The sequence below is a fragment of the Simochromis diagramma genome, unplaced genomic scaffold (assembly GCF_900408965.1).
Source record: "Simochromis diagramma unplaced genomic scaffold, fSimDia1.1 OVJJ01000683.1, whole genome shotgun sequence".
In the NCBI taxonomy this organism is placed as follows: domain Eukaryota; kingdom Metazoa; phylum Chordata; class Actinopteri; order Cichliformes; family Cichlidae; genus Simochromis; species Simochromis diagramma.
In genome coordinates this window covers 834,642-853,872 of record NW_024387158.1, presented here as the reverse complement: position 1 = coordinate 853,872, position 19,231 = coordinate 834,642, and the positions used below count along the sequence as shown (strand labels likewise).

At 40.3% G+C, this 19,231-nt stretch overlaps 1 protein-coding gene across 3 annotated transcripts; it reads left to right on the top strand.

Annotated features, from left to right (window-relative positions):
- Nucleotides 1-19: 19 nt before the first annotated feature.
- Nucleotides 20-19,134, top strand: ash2l (ash2 like, histone lysine methyltransferase complex subunit). Of its 3 annotated transcripts, none has more exons than XM_040048649.1 (17): nt 20-132; nt 1,114-1,171; nt 1,253-1,398; nt 1,494-1,582; nt 1,688-1,782; nt 2,527-2,622; nt 5,267-5,362; nt 5,462-5,537; nt 7,393-7,410; nt 11,941-12,040; nt 13,730-13,947; nt 14,721-14,888; nt 17,377-17,570; nt 17,976-18,068; nt 18,162-18,260; nt 18,365-18,424; nt 18,510-19,134. In XM_040048649.1, exons 1-17 carry the CDS (start codon nt 74-76, stop codon nt 18,615-18,617), a joined length of 1,773 nt encoding a protein of 590 aa, XP_039904583.1. In that variant the 5' UTR covers nt 20-73; the 3' UTR covers nt 18,618-19,134. The 3 variants fall into 3 exon arrangements, with proteins under 3 accessions (XP_039904583.1, XP_039904582.1, XP_039904584.1); XM_040048648.1 differs by having other exon boundaries at nt 1,114-1,177; XM_040048650.1 differs by lacking the exon at nt 7,393-7,410 and having other exon boundaries at nt 1,114-1,177.
- Nucleotides 19,135-19,231: the final 97 nt, after the last annotated feature.

Genomic DNA, 19,231 nt, shown 5'->3' with positions numbered 1-19,231 from the left:
TCCTGTGGCGCTGATTCACTAACCGGAAGCTGTCATCTTCTCGCGATGTTTTTTGTTGTTATTGATTCGAAACATGGCGTCCGAGGTAGAGGCGGGCATTGCTACTGCAGCCGAACCTGAGTCCGGAGGAGGGTATGTGCGCCTGATGCAACAGTTTTATTGTTTGTGTAGATTGTATAGAATTTTTAGGTTATATTGCGGATTATATGTGTACATATAACCCGCATTAATTAGCATTAACGTTCTGTTTTTATCAGAAACAATGTTAGCAAACTGGCTAAACTTGCTAACTAGCGTTAGCTTTTCTTAAACTTACAGCTTAAACGCTAATGTTAGAGTTTAAGCTGGATTTATGGTCCCGCAAATGTGTCCATCCGCGTACACGTTTCCCAGCATCTGCATCTGCAGGTCCATAATTTCCACTGTAGTACAAGCGTGTACAACACCGGAATAGAGCTTACCGGGGACCATTAAACCGTGCCAAAACCCAAATATCAAAAATTATAGTACGAGTAGCACAGAGTGTGGTTGCAGTGACACTTTTTTTTTTATTGTTTTATGCATTCGATTTCTATTCAGGTTTAACTTCGCTTTTCTCCGTCGCTAGCTAACGGACCAACAACAACACATGCGAGAGTGTCTCATAGACCGGTTGTAAGACATTGCACACCGCCTCCATCTGACAGCATAGCTCAATGCTCAGCGGCCATAAATTCTGCTTAAATTCCTGACCTACCGAAAAGCGTACGCAGACGGACACATAAAGCCAGTTTGAAAGAGAAAGCAGCTGTACACCAACAGACCCTACACTGCGTGGTCTGCTGACAAACACGTAAAATCTGGAAATTATAACTGAAGACCTTTATGTGGAAAATAGCAATTTTCTTTAGCAGTATGCTTTTGATTAAAATAAAAACTAACAAAGGGAAAACAAGTGAGCATGTACTAGCTGAAATAAGATCCCTTCATGGATGGGTAAACTTTGGTTTTCCTTTAAAAAAATAGACATTTATATCATAAATTTAATAGAAATGTTGTTATTGCACTTCTCTTATGGCTGCTTTTGCATGTATAATAATTGTTGGATCATCTGATTTGTCCATTGATGTTCAGGGAAACTGCATTTGGAGTGCTACCGACCATGGAGACTGAATCATCTAATGGCAAAGAGGTAATGGTACTGAGTTATATAACTGCTAAGGCTTTGTTTTGTAAATTCTTGCTTTTAATTATCTGAGTTTGATTATTTCAGGAGGCAGCTGGTGAAGGCTCAGAGGCTGCTGACGCTCTCACTGGATCAGGAGATGAGGAAAGTGGCAGGCAGCTGGGAGAGGTGGAGCTGCAATGTGCTTTGTGCATGAAGTGGTTCACCGCTGACACATTTGGCATCGGCACAGAGTAAAGCTATTATTCGGTAGCTCGTCAGCACAATATCAGCAGCTGTGTAACGGTCCTGACAGCTTTCATGCTCCAGTCTTTCTCCTCCTCTACAGGACCTGTCTGCCCTTTATGACCAATTATGTGTTTCACTGCAACGTGTGCCATCACAGTGGTAACACATATTTTCTCAGGAAACAAGCAAGTATGTGTGCCATGTGCTTTAACCAGCTAATAACCTTTCTGAAGCTTTAAGATCGTAACTTACTCTGTGTTTTGAATGACTGACAAAGCGCTTTTTGTTTCTCAGACCTGAAAGAGATGTGTCTCACAGCTCTTGCTAACCTGACATGGAGATCCAGAACACAAGACGAGCATCCAAAGACCATGTTCTCTAAAGACAAGGTGCGTGTAACTGTTTTTGGCTTTTCCAATGATATTACACTTATAGGATAGCCATTAGTCTTATAAGTAGGTGTATCAAACTGTTGCCTTCCTATCCCAGACATAGTAGATGTTCATGGAACAGTTTTAAATTCTGAGTAATGCTAATCTTTACTTAAATTACTGTTGTTGAGTTCGTTTCCTGACGCGCACTGAGTATATGAAAACTGTGGGTCAGGCAGTAAAGCAGGTCATCTACCACCTAAAAGAGCCATCTCTAGCTCCTTCAATATTCCTAAGGGTTAAAGGATAGACTATAGAACTGTATTAAAGTGGGTGTGAATGGGTGAATGAGGTTTGTGTTATACAAATTCCAGTCCCGTTAATTTCCTAAATCATAATGGGAAATGAGCACAAACATGTATAAACACACACTGGTGGATGGTCATCTCAGACGAGCCATGGGAGGTCAGACGGTAGTGTACCTTTTGTACCAGTTTTAAGCTGGGAAACATGTGGCCAGTTGCATCAGAAGGGGAGCTGAATGTAAAATCCTTTACAAATAAATTAAGTGACTAAATTAAGTGGGAGGCAGATGATCCGCTGTGGTGACAACCTGTTAAAAGGGAGCAGGGGGAAGAATTCAAGCTTATGGACATTTATGTGAAATAATTATTGTTTACCTTTTTTTTAACTTGTTGAAGCCCTCCTAAATTGTAGGATTAATTAATTTTCAATTTTCTTTTTTATTTTCTTTTGTTACAGGATATCATCCCATTTATTGACAAGTACTGGGAGTGCATGACAACTCGACAGAGACCCGGGAAGCTCACCTGGCCAAACAATATAGTGAAGACGATGGTACAGTGACTGCTACAGTCCATTACACAGAAAATATAGGCAGTTATGCTTTAAATTCTCTTTTTTTATTAACAAAACAAAAGACAAACATGTCCATGTGAAGACAGCACAGTTAGGAAAAGAATCAGAATACTTTAATAATCCGTAAGGGAGTGATGTGGGTTACAGTTGCTTCAAGACAATAACAGTAACAGACTAAATTAATTAAATAGTACAATATATTACAAAGTTTACAAATGTAAGAAATATCACTTAAATATACAAATAGCTCAATTTAAATATCAAGAATATTACAGAGGTGAAATATATATGATTGACATTTACCTTTAACCTGTTAAACGTTGTCATTTGTTATTTTACTGTAGCGCATGTGCAAAAGGGTGTAACTGTTGCAGTGTGCACTGTACATTAGATGGAGGAGTTGTACAGAGAGAGAGCCACATGGAAGGAATGATTTTCTGTGTCATTCAGTGGTGCATTTTGATAATCTCACTGTCTTACTGAACATGCTCCTGTGACTGGCCAGCCTCTCTGGCACCAACCTAAGGAAGTCCAGCTCCGTCCCCACAACATTAATGGCCTTGTGGATGACCTTATTGAGTCTGTTGGCATCTGCGACCCTCAACCTGCTGCCCCAGCATGCAACGTCATAGAGGATGGCACTGGTCACAACAGACTCGAAAAAGTCCTGAGCATTGTCCACCAGATGTTGAAAGACCTCAGCCGCCTCAGAAAATAGTGTAGAGTGCAGTGATGTTTTTAACCCAGTCCAGTTTATTATCTATGTGTACTCTGAGGTATTTATAGAAATGTTGTTTAACCATTCTTATAACTATCCACCCTGCTGCACTGCTATATCATGACCAGGTATCCTTATATAAATAAATATGTAATGATTATTGAAATGTTGTAGTATTAGTATTGAGTAGAGTCAAAGGAGCTTGCAAAGAAAAGCGTCTGGACTTCTTTAAGTTGCTTGAAGACGTTTCACCTCTCATCCGAGAAGCTTCTTCAGTTCTAAGGTCAAATGGTGGAGAGTCCCAGATATAAACCTAGTGGGAGTGACCCCCCACAGAGGGACAAAAGGACCCCCTGATGATCCTCTAATCGCCTGAGCCAAGGTGGGAAACTGGGCGTGGGTCCCAATCAGCCAGGGTTTCGGGTGAGCTCATTGTGAAACCTGGCCCCACCTTATCATGCGAATTCCTGAGGTCAGATGGCCCAGGATGTGAGTGGGCGTTAAGGCGTCTGGGAAGGGATCTCAAAACTGGATTATAGATGGCAGAGAGTTGGTGTCGTAAACCCCCGCCTCTGTTCAAAGATGGTCGCTCACAGTGGACATAGATGGCTTCTTTCACTCCTCTTTCAAACCATCTGTCCTCTCTGTCCAAAATGTGAACATTGGCATCCTCGAAAGAGTGTCCTTTATCCTTAAGATGCAGATGGACTGCTGAGTCTTGTCCTGTGGAGGTGGCTCTTCTATGTTGTGCCATGCGCTTGTGAAGTGGCTGTTTGGTCTCTCCAATGTAGAGGTCTGGGCATTCCTCGCTGCACTGTACAGCATACACCACATTGTTAAGTTTGTGTTTTGGCGTTTTGTCTTTCGGGTGAACCAGTTTCTGTCTGAGCGTGTTGCTGGGTCTGAAATACACTGGGATGTCATGCTTGGAGAAAACTCTCCTGAGTTTTTCTGATACACCGGCTACATAGGGGATGACAATGTTGTTGCGTCTGTCCTTCTTATCCTCCCTCGCTGGTGTCTGGTCTTCTTTTCTGTGCCTCTTTGCTGACTTTAAGAACGCCCATTTAGGATAGCCGCACGTTTTGAGTGCTTCCTTTACATGTGTGTGTTCCTTCTTTTTCCCTTCAGGCTTAGAGGGAACATGTTCTGCCCGGTGGTGTAGGGTCACAGACAAAACGCCAAAACACAAACTTAACAATGTGGGGTATGCTGTACAGTGCAGCGAGGAATGCCCAGACCTCTACATTGGAGAGACCAAACAGCCACTTCACAAGCGCATGGCACAACACAGAAGAGCCACCTCCACAGGACAAGACTCAGCAGTCCATCTGCATCTTAAGGATAAAGGACACTCTTTCGAGGATGCCAATGTTCACATTTTGGACAGAGAGGACAGATGGTTTGAAAGAGGAGTGAAAGAAGCCATCTATGTCCACTGTGAGCGACCATCTTTGAACAGAGGCGGGGGTTTACGACACCAACTCTCTGCCATCTATAATCCAGTTTTGAGATCCCTTCCCAGACGCCTTAACACCCACTCACATCCTGGGCCATCTGACCTCAGGAATTCGCATGATAAGGTGGGGCCAGGATTCACAATGAGCTCACCCGAAACCCTGGCTGATTGGGACCCACGCCCAGTTTCCCACCTTGGCTCAGGCGATTAGAGGATCATCAGGGGGTCCTTTTGTCCCTCTGTGGGGGGTTACTCCCACTAGGTTTATATCTGGGACTCTCCACCATTTGACCTTAGAACTGAAGAAGCTTCTCGGATGAGAGGTGAAACGTCTTCAAGCAACTTAAAGAAGTCCAGACGCTTTTCTTTGCAAGCTCCTTTGACTACGATGACCTGGATGACTGAGAACCTTCACAGAAGTATTGAGTAGAACTTTTATTTTCCAGTGCAAAGAGCGCGATGTTTTCCTGGTGAAGGAACACCCTGATCCAGGCAGTAAAGATCCTGAAGAGGAGTACCCTAAATTTGGCCTTTTGGACCAGGTATTTTATTCTGTTATTCGTTGCACACTGGAGGGGCATTTGTTTCATTAAAAAAAAAAAAAAAAAATACAGTGTGTAAAAATTGTATTTCTTGTGTAGGACCTGGGAAACATTGGACCCTCATATGACACACAGAAACAGACTACTGGTACTCCCATGGCTGGTGGGCTCAATGGTAAGGGTGCAAAACAATATTCCAAACTGTAATAATGATAAGCACAGATTAGTCCTGTTATATAACATTGTGTGTTAAAGAAAAAGAGGCTAAAATATTTGCAGGTGGTTTCACACCCACAGTTTGATTCGTTTTTTGTTCACTTGACATTATTATAAAATAAACAGACATTTTGGATAGATTTAACAGCTGTCATCCTGCATGCAGCAACAACTCTCACAGTTGCACATGTAAAGATAACATTTCGGAGATGTCACAGCAGATGATGGTGCACTTTATCAAATTTGACATGTTTATCATCATTGACAAGAAACTTATTGCAGGCATTATAATCTGGCTCTGGCTCAGCCAGCACATAATGTTTATAACTCTGTAGCAATCAGAATTATTGTCTGAAGGCCATGAGAAATGCCCAACAGATTTCCTTTTCAAAGTGGATCATTACGGCTGAAGAGGTTCAGTGTTTTTAGTGCGTATGCCCAACAGGGTTGGATGTATAGTTATATCCATATATAAGTCACACTCAAGAGAAAAGAACATAATCAGGAGTAAATAATTTCATTTCAAGGGCACAAGTATTCATTGTTATTTGCACAAATAAATTCTTCACTAGTAAATTCAACAGGCTGCAGGTGTAGAACTCTGCAGCCAAACACACAAAGATCTACCACACATGTGAGAATATCTTTTTGCGAACTCTGCAGAGAATTCATGCTTTTGCAGCTCAATTCTCTCACGAATCAGAAGGAAAAGATATGATCACACAGGTGGTCCATTAATGTTGTGAAGGAGGTCATGCTGAACATTGAAGTGTCAGAGGAGGATGTTAGGGATGGGGTGAGATGAAGGCAGGTGATTTGCTATGGCGCTGGGAGCAGCTGAAAGAGAAGATATATTCATTAAATTGTTAAGAGGTCACTGTTATACTAACTGGGCAAAATGTGCAGAAGCATGTAATAGCAACTTTTCTTTTGCTAAAAAATTAAAGCTTTTGCTCAGTTATTCCACTGTTTGTGGATTCATTTATTGGTTAGGTGTAATGTTTTCAGGTTTGGGGCTAGAGATTTTTTTTTTTTTTTTAGCAAGTTAACCACCTTATCTTGATTGACTGTCATCCCTCTTGGTCACATCAGTGACAAAAAAGCCTAGCTTTTGAAATGACTTCTTGCTTTCCTGTGCTCTCTCTCTCCCTCAGATTTTCATTGGTCGTACAAGCACTGAGGTCTCAGTGAAGGAGAGTGATGTACAGTGCGTTAGAGCAAGCTTGTGTTGATTAAAACTTTCTCTGCTGCAGTCACTCTAACATAAATGGTTTTTATTTTGATTGGGCTTTTTTTCACCATAGAACTGGATAAAATTCCCTTGGATACATGCCAAGGCCCTCCTTTTCAGGCAGAGTTGGTTAGGTTTCATTTGCACCAGAGTTTGACAGCTTTCACAAACTGCTGGCATCTATCATAGTAAACCCTTGATTACAATTTCCATGTCCTCCAGGGTTTGCTAGGGTCCAAGTGATATAAATTTTGCCATCAGATGGTGAGTGTGAGGGCAGGGCCGACCTTGATGTGCCTGCCTATTGATTTTTGTTTGTCTTCTCCCCCCTTTTGCTACCTGACTTGTCCACAGAGAAGTGAACATCAATCTGAGTGTAACAGGAATGACTACTTGGCCATTGTGTCTCTACCTTTCCATGTCCACAACAGAGTATAATCAAGGCGTAAGAGTGTGACTAAACTGAACCAAATGGGTTGGGTGTGAAATCAGCCTTACATGAATAATGAGCTGTAAACTCCCCAAACTCAATCAAATGGTGTGATATGTGATTCCCATAGTGATTCTGTGCATTATGTTCCAGGTGGATCTTCTTTCTCAGGTGAATATGTGGTGTGTTGGCATCTGGAGTAATTAGTGTGGGGTTTGTGTGTGTGTGTGTGTGTCATAACTTCTCTGGATAGAAGTTGGCCCAAATGTTCCAATCAGACTTTCCTGTGTAGCACAAACCAACCCAAACTGATCCCCAAAAAGCATCTTGAGGGCAACTTCATCCACATCCAGTTGTAACCTCCCTGTTTGCTCTCTGCATCTGTTTGGTCTCCCACCCACCTTCTAAAAAGCTTTTACCCTCATTTGTGAATCTTTCTTGTCTCTGGCTTGCTGCTAATGAGCTCTGAAATCCTTCAAAATCTCCCAACTGTAATGGCACTCTGCCCTTCCAAAGTGCAATGGCTGCAAGAATAGATTTTCATTTTTGATTTGCTATTGGCTTTTACCCAATGCTTATTAGCCTCATCCTCTTCAATTGCCTCCATCTCAAGTTTTGTGTCACAGGTCTGGAGCCATAAAATTACCTTAAAAAGATAAGCTTGACAGCAAAGGAAAAAAAAACCCCAAAATGACAGGTTTTAGACATTTCTAGAAACAATCTATACAAAAATATCCTACAGTAGTGTGAAAAATTAATTATTTTCTCGCATTTTATTTACCGAACAATTGTGTTCAATAAATAAAATGGAAATTGTGAAAATAATATCTAGATTAGAATCTTTAATGTTTGTAGTTTGTGATGATCAAATATTTTAACATCACAATGAATTTTAAAAATTAGTTGTTGTTGGCATTAAGCTGTACTTGCAATGGGATGTTTATAATATGCATTTATTACTTCAGCTCACACCTACATTCAGTGGTTAAACCTGTAGTTCACAAATAGCCTTTTTCCATTAGTACCTACTTGGGTTGGCTTGACATGGCTCGACTCGGTTTGTAGGGTTTCCAATATAAATGGTACCAGGTATTTTCTTTAGTACCACCTCTGCTGGGGTTCCAAGCAATCGGAGGCAAAAATCTGACGTCAGCATACTTCGTGCCAATGATGAGAGTGTCTCTCCTTCGTGAAAATCAACACCAATTTTGAAACCCGGCAATGAGGGGGCAAAAAAATAAGAACACTGTGGTCCCAGAATCTGACAAAAAGCCATACACTGAGCAGCAGGTATACCGTTGACTCAGCGTCCTCCTTTGTTGTGGGGTTTGTGTTGCATGCAAATGAGTCACGGGACCTTCGACTATGTTGCTATAATGACCCCATGTACCTTTGGTGGTATTCGGTTGTAATGAAAATGACCAAAACTGCAGATATGTGATTAGGTACTAGTGGAAAAGACCTATAATTTAGTTAAAAGTAAAGTCAGGTAAAGTAAAAGATGTCCAGATGTATATTGAACAACTGAGTAGCACTTTAGAATTGGAGACAAAAATTTGACTTAAAAATTAGAAAAATAAGAACTGAGTTATGTGCAGCTACTGAGAAGCCATCACTTGGATCACTAAACTTATTGGTAAGTGGGCATGTTTGGTTAGTTCTTATTTACCTTAGAGTACTTAATTCTGACTTTCTATTTGTGTTTGGAGGAATGAGTTGAATCAAATGAGTAGGTCTTGTTCCATTTAATTTACATTTTGCCAGACAGATGTGGCAAGGGCACATCAAAGAGGCATTAGAGGCTCATAGTATTTGGAAAATGCCACATAACTCATGGACTAATTCCTGCCTTTTTGTGTCTGCTGTCCTTCCTGTGTACTCCAGATGCTGAATAAGCTGCTTTCTCCATTTGTGTGTGTATTCTTAGTGGTGGTTTTGGCAATATTATTATAAATAAAAAAGAAAAGAAAGAAACAATAGTTGTATATCAAATAGTAATATTGAGCAGCAAACATTTGTCTTTAAAGTCATTTACACATATTTATTGCAACTTGTTTTCAATGGCTGTCTGTCCACAAATTCACTGCTGCTTTATCTGTACTCTGGCCTTTGGGTTCAGTTACACCAACAGCACTTGAGCTAAGTCAGTCATAACTTACTGTAACTTCTTGTGTAGCCCCGGTTCTCAAAGCAGCACATGTTAGATGTTTCACTTGGAGATGTACATTGCTGGGTATTCTTCAGAAGCATGATACCAGTCCTGATCTGCTGATGATCACAACAACTGTTGGGCTGAACCACTCGCCCTTATATAGCTTGCTCTATTGCACAGTCTGGACAAAAGTGAGGAGGGAGGACCAGCATGTTGTGGCACAGATGTCCCTTAAACAGGGCTCAGGATGCTGCTAGACAACAAGTAAAGTGAGCTTGCAGACCAACTGGCACCTGCAGCCCCTGACTCGTATAAACACTGATAAGCCAACCCAGTAAATGAAAAGCTGAAGAACTTTGCCGAAAACTCTTTTTTTCCTGCACAAAAAAAGCATTCGAAATGCAAACAGGGCACATATTATTCTTTAGACAAAACCAAAGGAGACATGGAGAGATAAAAGGCACATATGAACCAATCACGTTAGGAAATGAATGCTCTCCCCTTGCAGAGGCCCAAATCACTGCTAAGTCTCCAGAGGCCATCTGGGGGCCCCTTTAAAATGTTTTCATTGCATCCCAAAGCATTTTAAATGGTGTTAAACCCTGTGGAAGGCCATCGGCTCTTGCACTTTTCAGCTTGTGCAACCAGTGTGAATGCAGTTCCCCCTAACATTTGAACATTTACTGATTACCCTTCCTGTAAACTGCCCCAGCTGGACAAGCTTGATTCCACAGTGACTGCTCTCTGAGACTGCACGGTGCCCACTGGGACTCCTTGCGTCAGAAAAGCTGGATGTCACCAATGGCATAATGCTATTGTGCATTCTACTGTTACAATTACTCTTTTCTGCTGTGCACTGGGCTAGGTCTGAGATATGACACCCAGCACTTAAAACTCCCTCCTCTATACCCAGCTGAATCAGACTACTAGGGTACCTGATGCTATAAGCCCCAGTAACAAATGCATAATCTGAAGGTACCCATTTGTGCAGGTGGTAAAGAATGAGGCACGCTCTGAATGCCTTCACTTTAGTAAAGGAAATTGAGTGTCTTTTAAACTGTCTACTTCCCATTACCCCAAACCTGTTGCCAAAGATGACTGCCCCTCCCTGAGCCTGGTTCCTCTGAAGGGTTTTTCCTCTTAAAAAGAAGTTTCTCCTTCTCACTGACACCAAGTGCTTGCTCAAAGGGGTTCATTCGATTCTTGGGATTTTCTCTTTATTGTTGTAGGGTCTTTACCTTACAATATAAAGTGAGGCAGTTTTTGTTATGATTTGGTCATATATAAATGGAATATAATTTAATTGAGTTCACGGATAACCCAGAAAAGTTATGTTGTTGACAACTTTTTCTGTGTTTATAGAAGTGCTCAGGTAGGTCAGATGTATCGTGACAGCAGTGACGCAGCCTTCTGCTCTGGACATGTGAGAAGGAGCCAGTCATCTAAAAGTATAGCTAAAAAAACTTGCCTACTGCCTCAGGACACTTTTGTTGCTGCTTCAGTGCAGTGTACAAAATCAATGGAACTAAGGGATTGGCCAAATGGCAGCACTGTGTACTTGTAACAGGCGCCTCAGATACCTGCTGTCAGGGTAAAATTATGTGTCCTATAGGCCAACAGATGTAAACCAGTTTCCCTGGTGCGTTAGACATCTCAGAGATGCATGAGTGACCATCCCAAATTTGTATGTTGTGAGTAAACTGTTCAGACCCTGCAGAACAGGGCAAATGCTGCTCTATGTTCACCAAATTTTTATAATCACCTTGATCTTTTCCCACACATGCCTTCTGTGACACTGATACCTCTTCCAGCAGCTGGGAATAACTGGTTTGCTGGTATTCTCTGTTACCACAGCAAGCCAAGTAATATTCAACCTGTAATGTAGCACATTTGCAGACGTTCTGCATATCTGTCCTAGCAGTGGGGGAGTTTGGTGCGCTGTCCTCTTTACCTCAAGGGGGAATGAAAATTTCATGCGTCATCCTCCCAGTTGGATATGAGGAGCTGTGAGATGTTCTCATAGTGATCCTCATAATCTCCAATACCTCATTCAGTGGTGCCAATGTGGCAAGGTCCATTTGTGGTTAAACTTCCACAACTCCTTGTCATCACTGTCAGTCAACATGTCAGCCCAGAGTCGACTGTTCCCTCAGGATTGCAGGAGGGCACTGTCATTTCTGCAGATTTCTGCACCAAACTAGTGAAAGAAAAGACCAACCTAGTAGTTAAGGTCAGGTTCAGTAAATACCAGTTGGTGTAATCAGACCTGAAGACTAGTGCCTGCAGTACTGCAAGTCTTTATATGTCCACCACACCTAGGTAGAGCTAAGCTAATGGAAAGCTAATTTAAAACGCCGGCCCTGCAATAAATCCTCCTTTCATGAATATTGGTTGAGATTGATGAGAGGGGAGAAAAGCTGACATAAGGAAAATTTCTTGCAGGACTGCGTGAGAAATTGGCATCTTAAGTGTATATTGCCTTTGCTACTGTCTGGCTGTTTGTGTGCCTGTGTGGGTTCATTTGAATAATCTATCTTATGTTCTTGAAGGTGCTTTGGCCCCTGGCCCAGGAAAAGGAAGAGGTGCCAAACGCAAACAACAGCAGCAACAAGAGGGGACGGCTGCAGGAGCAGCTAAGAGAACTAGGAGGTACTAACTGTCCTGTATTATGATATTGCACTGTTGTATGTTCTGTCTGTTATGTATCATGTATAACAACTGGGAGGCTTGTGTTTATTATATACTCAGTTATCACTATAACATCAGCAAAGTTTATTTAAATGTGATGAATCAACTAATGTCAAATACATATTGCATAGCTAAGTTATAGCTTTCTGGCTATATGCCTGCATGATGGCCATTACTGTTTAAAACAAATATAAAATATGCATCTTTGCTTACATTATATGATTTGGTGATGGCTAAAATCCATTTAGTTGGTGAGGTAATTTGGCAAACTGGCACTTAGCATTTCCATTCTGGTTGAAGAATTCCTCAAAGTGACAGGCATAATGTCCAGGGGAAATACTTTGGGACAAAGTCAACATAGGCTTTTTTTCTTCTTTTTTCCCCCTGATACACAGGCAATAGGTGAGCATTGATCAACCAGCTTAGTTTATGTTTGCAGTTAAAGGCAACCAAGGGAGTTTGATTTCGGAGTCTATTTAAGTTTTAAGGTTTAGGTAAGTCTATTCGGACACTGGGCCTCATTTATTAAAATTTCCGAGGAAATGTTCTTACCGTGTGCAAAAAAGTGGATTCCACACAAAATTACTGTTGAAATGATTACCTGCACATACTTGGTGCAGTTAATCATACATCTATTTTGTTCTTACCACATGCATATCATAGTAAATCAGAATCATTCAGAACCAACAGCCTTGTGCACTCTCCATACAATTTGCATGTTGCCCTGCCTCCATTTCACAATATAAGTACATACTTTTGAGTGATGTTGTTGTAAGAGAAGCCTGTACCTCTAAGGCAAAATATAAGCAAAAAACTCTGTCCCAGAAAATTTAATGGTAGTTTTGCAGGTCCACGTAGACAGCCGGAAGAAACTGCTTTCCAAAGTGTAAGTGACAGTCATTTAAAAATAATAATAATAAAAAGCAACACTTGGGCTGAAAACAGTACATGAGTGATTACGGACTTTGTGATGGATGGCGATATCATCACCCTGACTGCAGGGAATATACTTTCTTCTCACATGTTCATCACTCTTACTCTTGTCTGGATTATTACCTAGTCAGCAGCTCACTGTTGAGACACTGTTTCAGACACTTAGATACACCCAATAGCTGTCAGTGATCATGCTCCTGTGTCTTTAATACTAGTAATTAAGAAGGTCATTCTGCCAAGTAAAAACTGGAGATTTAATAAATCATTGCTTAAAGATGAAAGAGAAAGAAGAAAAGAGAAAACAAGTATTCAAGAATTGGAGGAAACCAATAAATCCTTTTCATTTCATTCATTTGGTTGATTCTCAATATGATAAACTTCTCAGATTAGCTGGCAGGAGGTCTTATCATCTTTTTGAAGATGCCCACTACTTTTGAGGAGATCACTCTGCAGGCAGGAGGATCTGCCAGAGGTGGAGGGGCTGGATGGGCCTGGACCCCATTGTCCTTGTTGGATTTTGGGGAATTTATTTAAAAAAAAAAAACAACACATAGCTTGTGGGCATTTTAGTTATGGATATATAACAAATATATAGTTATATAGATGTCATAGTTATCCCTATGCATTTTTCTAATGCAAATCTATTTTGTTCCTCATGCGACTTTAACACGTGCATGCTACCATTAAATTACAACTGGTCATTCTATCTCTTTGCAGCGACCCTCTGTTCTCTGCTCAGCGGCTGCCTCCTCATGGTTACCCACTGGAGCACCCATTTAATAAAGATGGCTACCGTTATGTCCTAGCAGAACCAGACCCGCATGCTCCAGACCCAGAGAAGCTCGAGTTGGACTGTTGGGCAGGCAAACCCATACCTGGTGATCTGTACAGAGCCTGTCTGTATGAGAGAGTGCTGCTGGCCTTACATGACAGAGGTATGGGTTTCAAGGATGTTCTGTTTTCTTCGTATGAACAATACTGCGCACAAGGCTTGAGCCACCCTTGAGTTCATTGTATTTTGTTTGAGGCAGTTTACTGAAACATGGACAACGAAAATGTAAATTCATTATATGAGGCAGAGTGTAGAATGTCAAGAAGTTTGAAAGTCGATATTTGGTATGATATCTTTTTCCTTCAAAACAGCCTGAACTCTCTTTGGCAGCTTTTTTTGTTATTCATTTTCGCAGTCCTCGGGAGTAGTTTATCAGGCATCTGATGCAAAGTTGTTACCTACAGTGAAATTGGACCCCTTCCAACCAAACATGCTGTTGAAACCACAAACATCATATTGGAAAGACAATGTGATGTTTGTGCTAAAGGTATAAGGATCACAATGTCTTTAGGGACAAAAAGTACCTAAAGATATAACTGAAAGTTGGTCCTTTGCTAAGTTTTCTGTTATGCTTAGGCACAACACTGAATCATCCCTCAACTTAGAAACTAATGAATGTTTGAATCATTCATAGGTGAGTTGCTTAACAAATTTTCCTCTGAAAATTTTCTAGTACAAAGACTGAAACTGAATCCAAAAGTAGTTAATATCTTGATGTTCAGAAAGTACAACTGTTGCTCAAAACCACTTTTAAAAAACAAATTACAAAAAAGTCTGGTTCCTTGAACACAAAATGGAGTGAGATTATAGGTGACTCAAGACTTTTCATGGCACTTTACTTTATGCTGTGTATGAATAAGTATGTTTATGTTGCAGCGCCTCAGTTGAAGATCTCTGATGACCGCCTGACAGTGACTGGGGAGAAGGGTTATTCAATGGTCCGAGCTTCCCATGGCGTCCGGAAAGGCGCCTGGTACTTTGAGGTGTCTGTTGATGACATGCCTCCAGAGACCGCAGCCAGACTTGGCTGGTCTCAACCACTTGGTCAGTAGTGCTTTGTACTCATACAAATATGATTACATTTACATCTACAATATAGTTTGTGTACAGAGTAGAAAGACATATACAATGTCATTAAAATAATATATAATTATAAAGTCTCATCAATTGACTGTAGATTAGATTAATAAGAGTTTACAAGGTTATCATAGTTCAGTAAAGCTAAACTAAAAATACAAACTTGGGTGTGGAAAGATATTTTTCTTAACTTGTATAAGAATAAAAACTAATTTAAAGAAAATTATATAGTGTATCTGAAAAATTAATTAAAAGAAATGTATATTTTGTGCATTGAGGCAGGAATGTCATCACTTTGGGTCAATATCATTTAAGTGTATTGTGATAACCAGAGCCTTCATTCTGATTTAAAAACTAAAACTATAGAAACAATTGTTTGTTACAAAAACTAACAAATTGAAAATCAAATTTTAATACAGAAAAAAATGAAATGATGGAGAGAAAAAATAATGGCTTATATTAGACCTTTAGATTTCCCTTAGTGATGACATTTTGTCACAGTAGTAATCTTGCTCAAAAGGACCACAGATTCAGGTTTGGGTCGGTCAGGTGTGTGCTCGGCTGAAGAGCAAGTGTGACACTCCGTTCATTAGACTTACAACTGAACTGCCAAGTCAGGCTCAGGCTGTTTAAAGTGAGGCTAGGGTGAGGTCTGATGATGGTTTGCAGGGTGCCAGGAAGATTTTATGGTGTTTAAGGCCCTGGGGTCTTGTCCTCTGCGCATGGTGATGTCTGGGTCTTCTGTACTCTTGAGGACCCATGCAGGGCTCAGATCTCCTGGATCTCTGGCTTCTCACTCTTATCATGATTGTTATGTAATAAATATATTAATGTGAATAGTATTTTTTTTTATTTATTTATTTATTTATTTATGTTTAAGGAAAAGAAATTGAGTAGCAGGAGAGACTTGTAGAGCTACCCTTGACAAAGCAAATGTGTTTGGCACATCAGAATTCAGTTTGCCTTTGGGCTCTCAAAGCTGTGCTCCTGAGATAGCAATTATATTGGGGCTACCTGCTGTTACTGCCGATCTAATGGTAAATGGCCTGTATTTGTATAGCGCTTTTACTACAGAGCAATTTTCAGTTTTTGGACAATAAAGATTAGTTGTATATACATTAACATGTTCAAAATGCACAACATGTACATTTAATGTTGGCTTTGGCTCAGGAGGTAGAGTAGGTTACAAGACTGGCAGGGATATTAAGATACTAACCCCAAATTGCTCTCCGTTGTTTCCATCGGCATGTGACTGTTGGATAGAAAGCACTTAAGCATAGAAAAAAAGTGGTCAGTTGATCATTAGCACCTGTTTTTATTTTTATGTGCATTAAAGTTTATATAAAAATTTAACAGTGCAAATGCTAATTCCTTGTTGACAGTTTAACCAGAAGGCATTTCCAGTGGAAATTGGGCAACATATCCTCAGCATAACCATGTATAATATCCACAATAACTTAAAAAGAGGTTATACACACAATACGGTAATATTATGTCAAAGCACAGTACGTATCACTCCACGAGGCTCCTGCCTACGATAGCCGTAAAGCTCCGACAATCCATCAGGCGGTGCGGCTACGTAGCTTAGCAAAGTCGTACTAAAACATTTGACAGATTTTCAAGCGCCGTGTATCACATAAAATCTTTTCCAGGTCAGTAAACACACCCAGAATTCATACATAAGGCACACGGGATTATAAGGGGCACTGTCGATTTTCAGAAAAATCAAAGGATTGATTTTAAGTGTGCCGTATTTTCCAAAAAACACGGTAATAACGACGGCCCGCTAGCATGCTCTACCAAAAATAGTACTTTGTTGTGTATCTGACGGATGAAAGCTAAACCAGTTCCACACTGAAGTTGCAGCATTTTTACAAACCAATTCTGGTTCATCCGTTTCATTCAACGATCCGCTTTCGTCCGCCATGCTTTTTCTGCCATGTGCCTATGAAAACAAAGGCACTGCACATGCGAGTTTTACCCATATTCTATCACGATATTTCATTTTCTTATCGTTGCCCAACATTATACCGGTATTACCATGAACTGTATGATATGACCCAGCCCTAGTGTATACTGCGTCTTATGTAGTGACTTCGGGGACAGCCTTCAGCCACCTCTGTGGCTCCTAACTAGATGGGAGGCTAAGAAATTCACAAACCTCAAAATTTTGTTTAATGAGTATCTGCCATTATTATGTATTGATATATACATCAGAACAGGTCCTCTTTTTCCTTTCAGCTTTAAGGTTTGTTTGTCCTTACTCATGTTTCAGTTAATATATATTCCCTTCAATTTAAATAATAAATTGTGTTGTCACTCTTTACCAGAGTGGATAGTGGATATCATTTTTTGGCATAATCTGGCAGCCCTAATATAGAGTTAGATACTCAGCTGCTTTGACAAAATGTTAATACCACAATATGTAACATGTTGGATCTTATTTATAACTTAGGTAACCTGCAGGCGCCTCTGGGTTATGACAAGTTCAGCTACTCTTGGCGCAGTAAGAAAGGGACGCGGTTTCACCAGTCAATAGGAAAACATTATTCCTCAGGCTACAGTCAGGGAGACACACTGGGCTTCTTCATAGAGCTGCCTGAAGACACAGAGACAGCGAAGGCTCTGCCTGATACATACAAGGACAAGGTAACCGCAGCTACATCAGCTGCACTTCTGATTTCTTCTTGTGTTGAGCATTGCATTTCTGTCACATGCAGTTGTATCAAAATGGTCCCAAGAGCTTGGCTGTGTTTCATTTGTCCAACTCCTGTGTTACTTATACAAGAGAGATAAATGCCAATCAGATTTATACCACTGAATACCACTGCCAGTATTTTTAAAGGAACAGCAACTGTTGGAATGATAGATGTGTTCCTCTGAGCCAGAATTTGTGTTGTAGAAATAACACAAATTAACAGTATTATTACTAGGCTGGAGTAAATTAAAAAATAAATAAATAAATAAAATAATATAAATATATATTATTTTTCCTCATTATGTTTTCTTGTCTTTCTTGGACTAGTTGCATCTAAAACCAGTTTCTCTTTTCAGGCACTAATTAAGTTTAAGAGTTACCTGTACTTTGAGGAGAAGGACTATGTGGACAAAGCAGAGAAAAGCCTCAAGCCAATGAGTCCCAGCAGGGTTAGAACATTTTTTCAAAATTAATTCCAGTGGAGAAAACCTCCTGTCATTTTCCACTACCTACCTCTTATTGGCCCGGCTCTTGTTTTTCAGATGATTTTCTACAAAAATGGAGTGAACCAAGGTGTTGCCTTTGAAAACCTGTTTGAGGGCATCTACTTCCCTGCCATCTCACTATACAAGAGCTGCACAGTGAGTACACATGCACATTTGATGATTTATTTGATTTTAAGGTTGGAAGGGTTTTTTTTTTGTTTTTTTTGTTTTTTTTTAAGTATACCCTTACCTCTCTTCAGGTTTCTGTCAATTTTGGACCCCACTTCAAATACCCTCCAAAGGATGTTAAGTACCAGCCGGTGAGAGCTTCATACCTTTTAAGATTCCCAACTTTCTCCAAATGATCTTGAAACTTCCTCTGAGTCAATGTTTGATTACTTTCAGATGAGTGACATGGGCTGGGGAGCTGTGATCGAACACACTCTGGCTGACATGCTGTACCATGTGGAGACTGAGGTGGATGGACGACGTAGTCCTCCATGGGAGGGATGAAAACATTGAACTGACTATTCACACACCCCTGAGTCAAAAACGTTGTTCAACCTTTAGATAGCCAAAATGAAAACACTTCATGCCTGCAGTAAACTGTAGGTCAAATAAGCAGCATTTCAGCTCTTGCAATATTAAAATATCGTCAGCAGTATGGGCTGAATGAATTCTTCCTAGACATAAAACATTTAAAATGACACCGAACTGTGGGCTGCATATCATTGTTACCATAGGGAGAAGTTCCATATCAGGCTTTTCTGAATTAGTTTACTTATGGTGCTCCGGTTTCAAATGTGTATAATTTAAAGTTGTTATGCTTTAGAAAGGTTTTAGTTCAACACATTTTTGGCACCATGAAGTTGTGTGTGTTGTTGCAGCCAAACAGAGCCAATTCACCATTTCACTTATTCTCTAAATGAAAGTCTTTGTTATTGTCTCTTTTGGGTGAATTTTATTTGTTTGTGTTTTTTTTTTTTTACATTGGGTTAAATTTAATTAAAAAATTCCACATCCAAGTTGATCTGATTAATTAAATCTGTTTTTTGTTGAATGGTCTTTTTGGTTCACCCAGACTCTTTCTAAGGAGCTGCTTTACTGGTGAACTTTGAAATTATTTG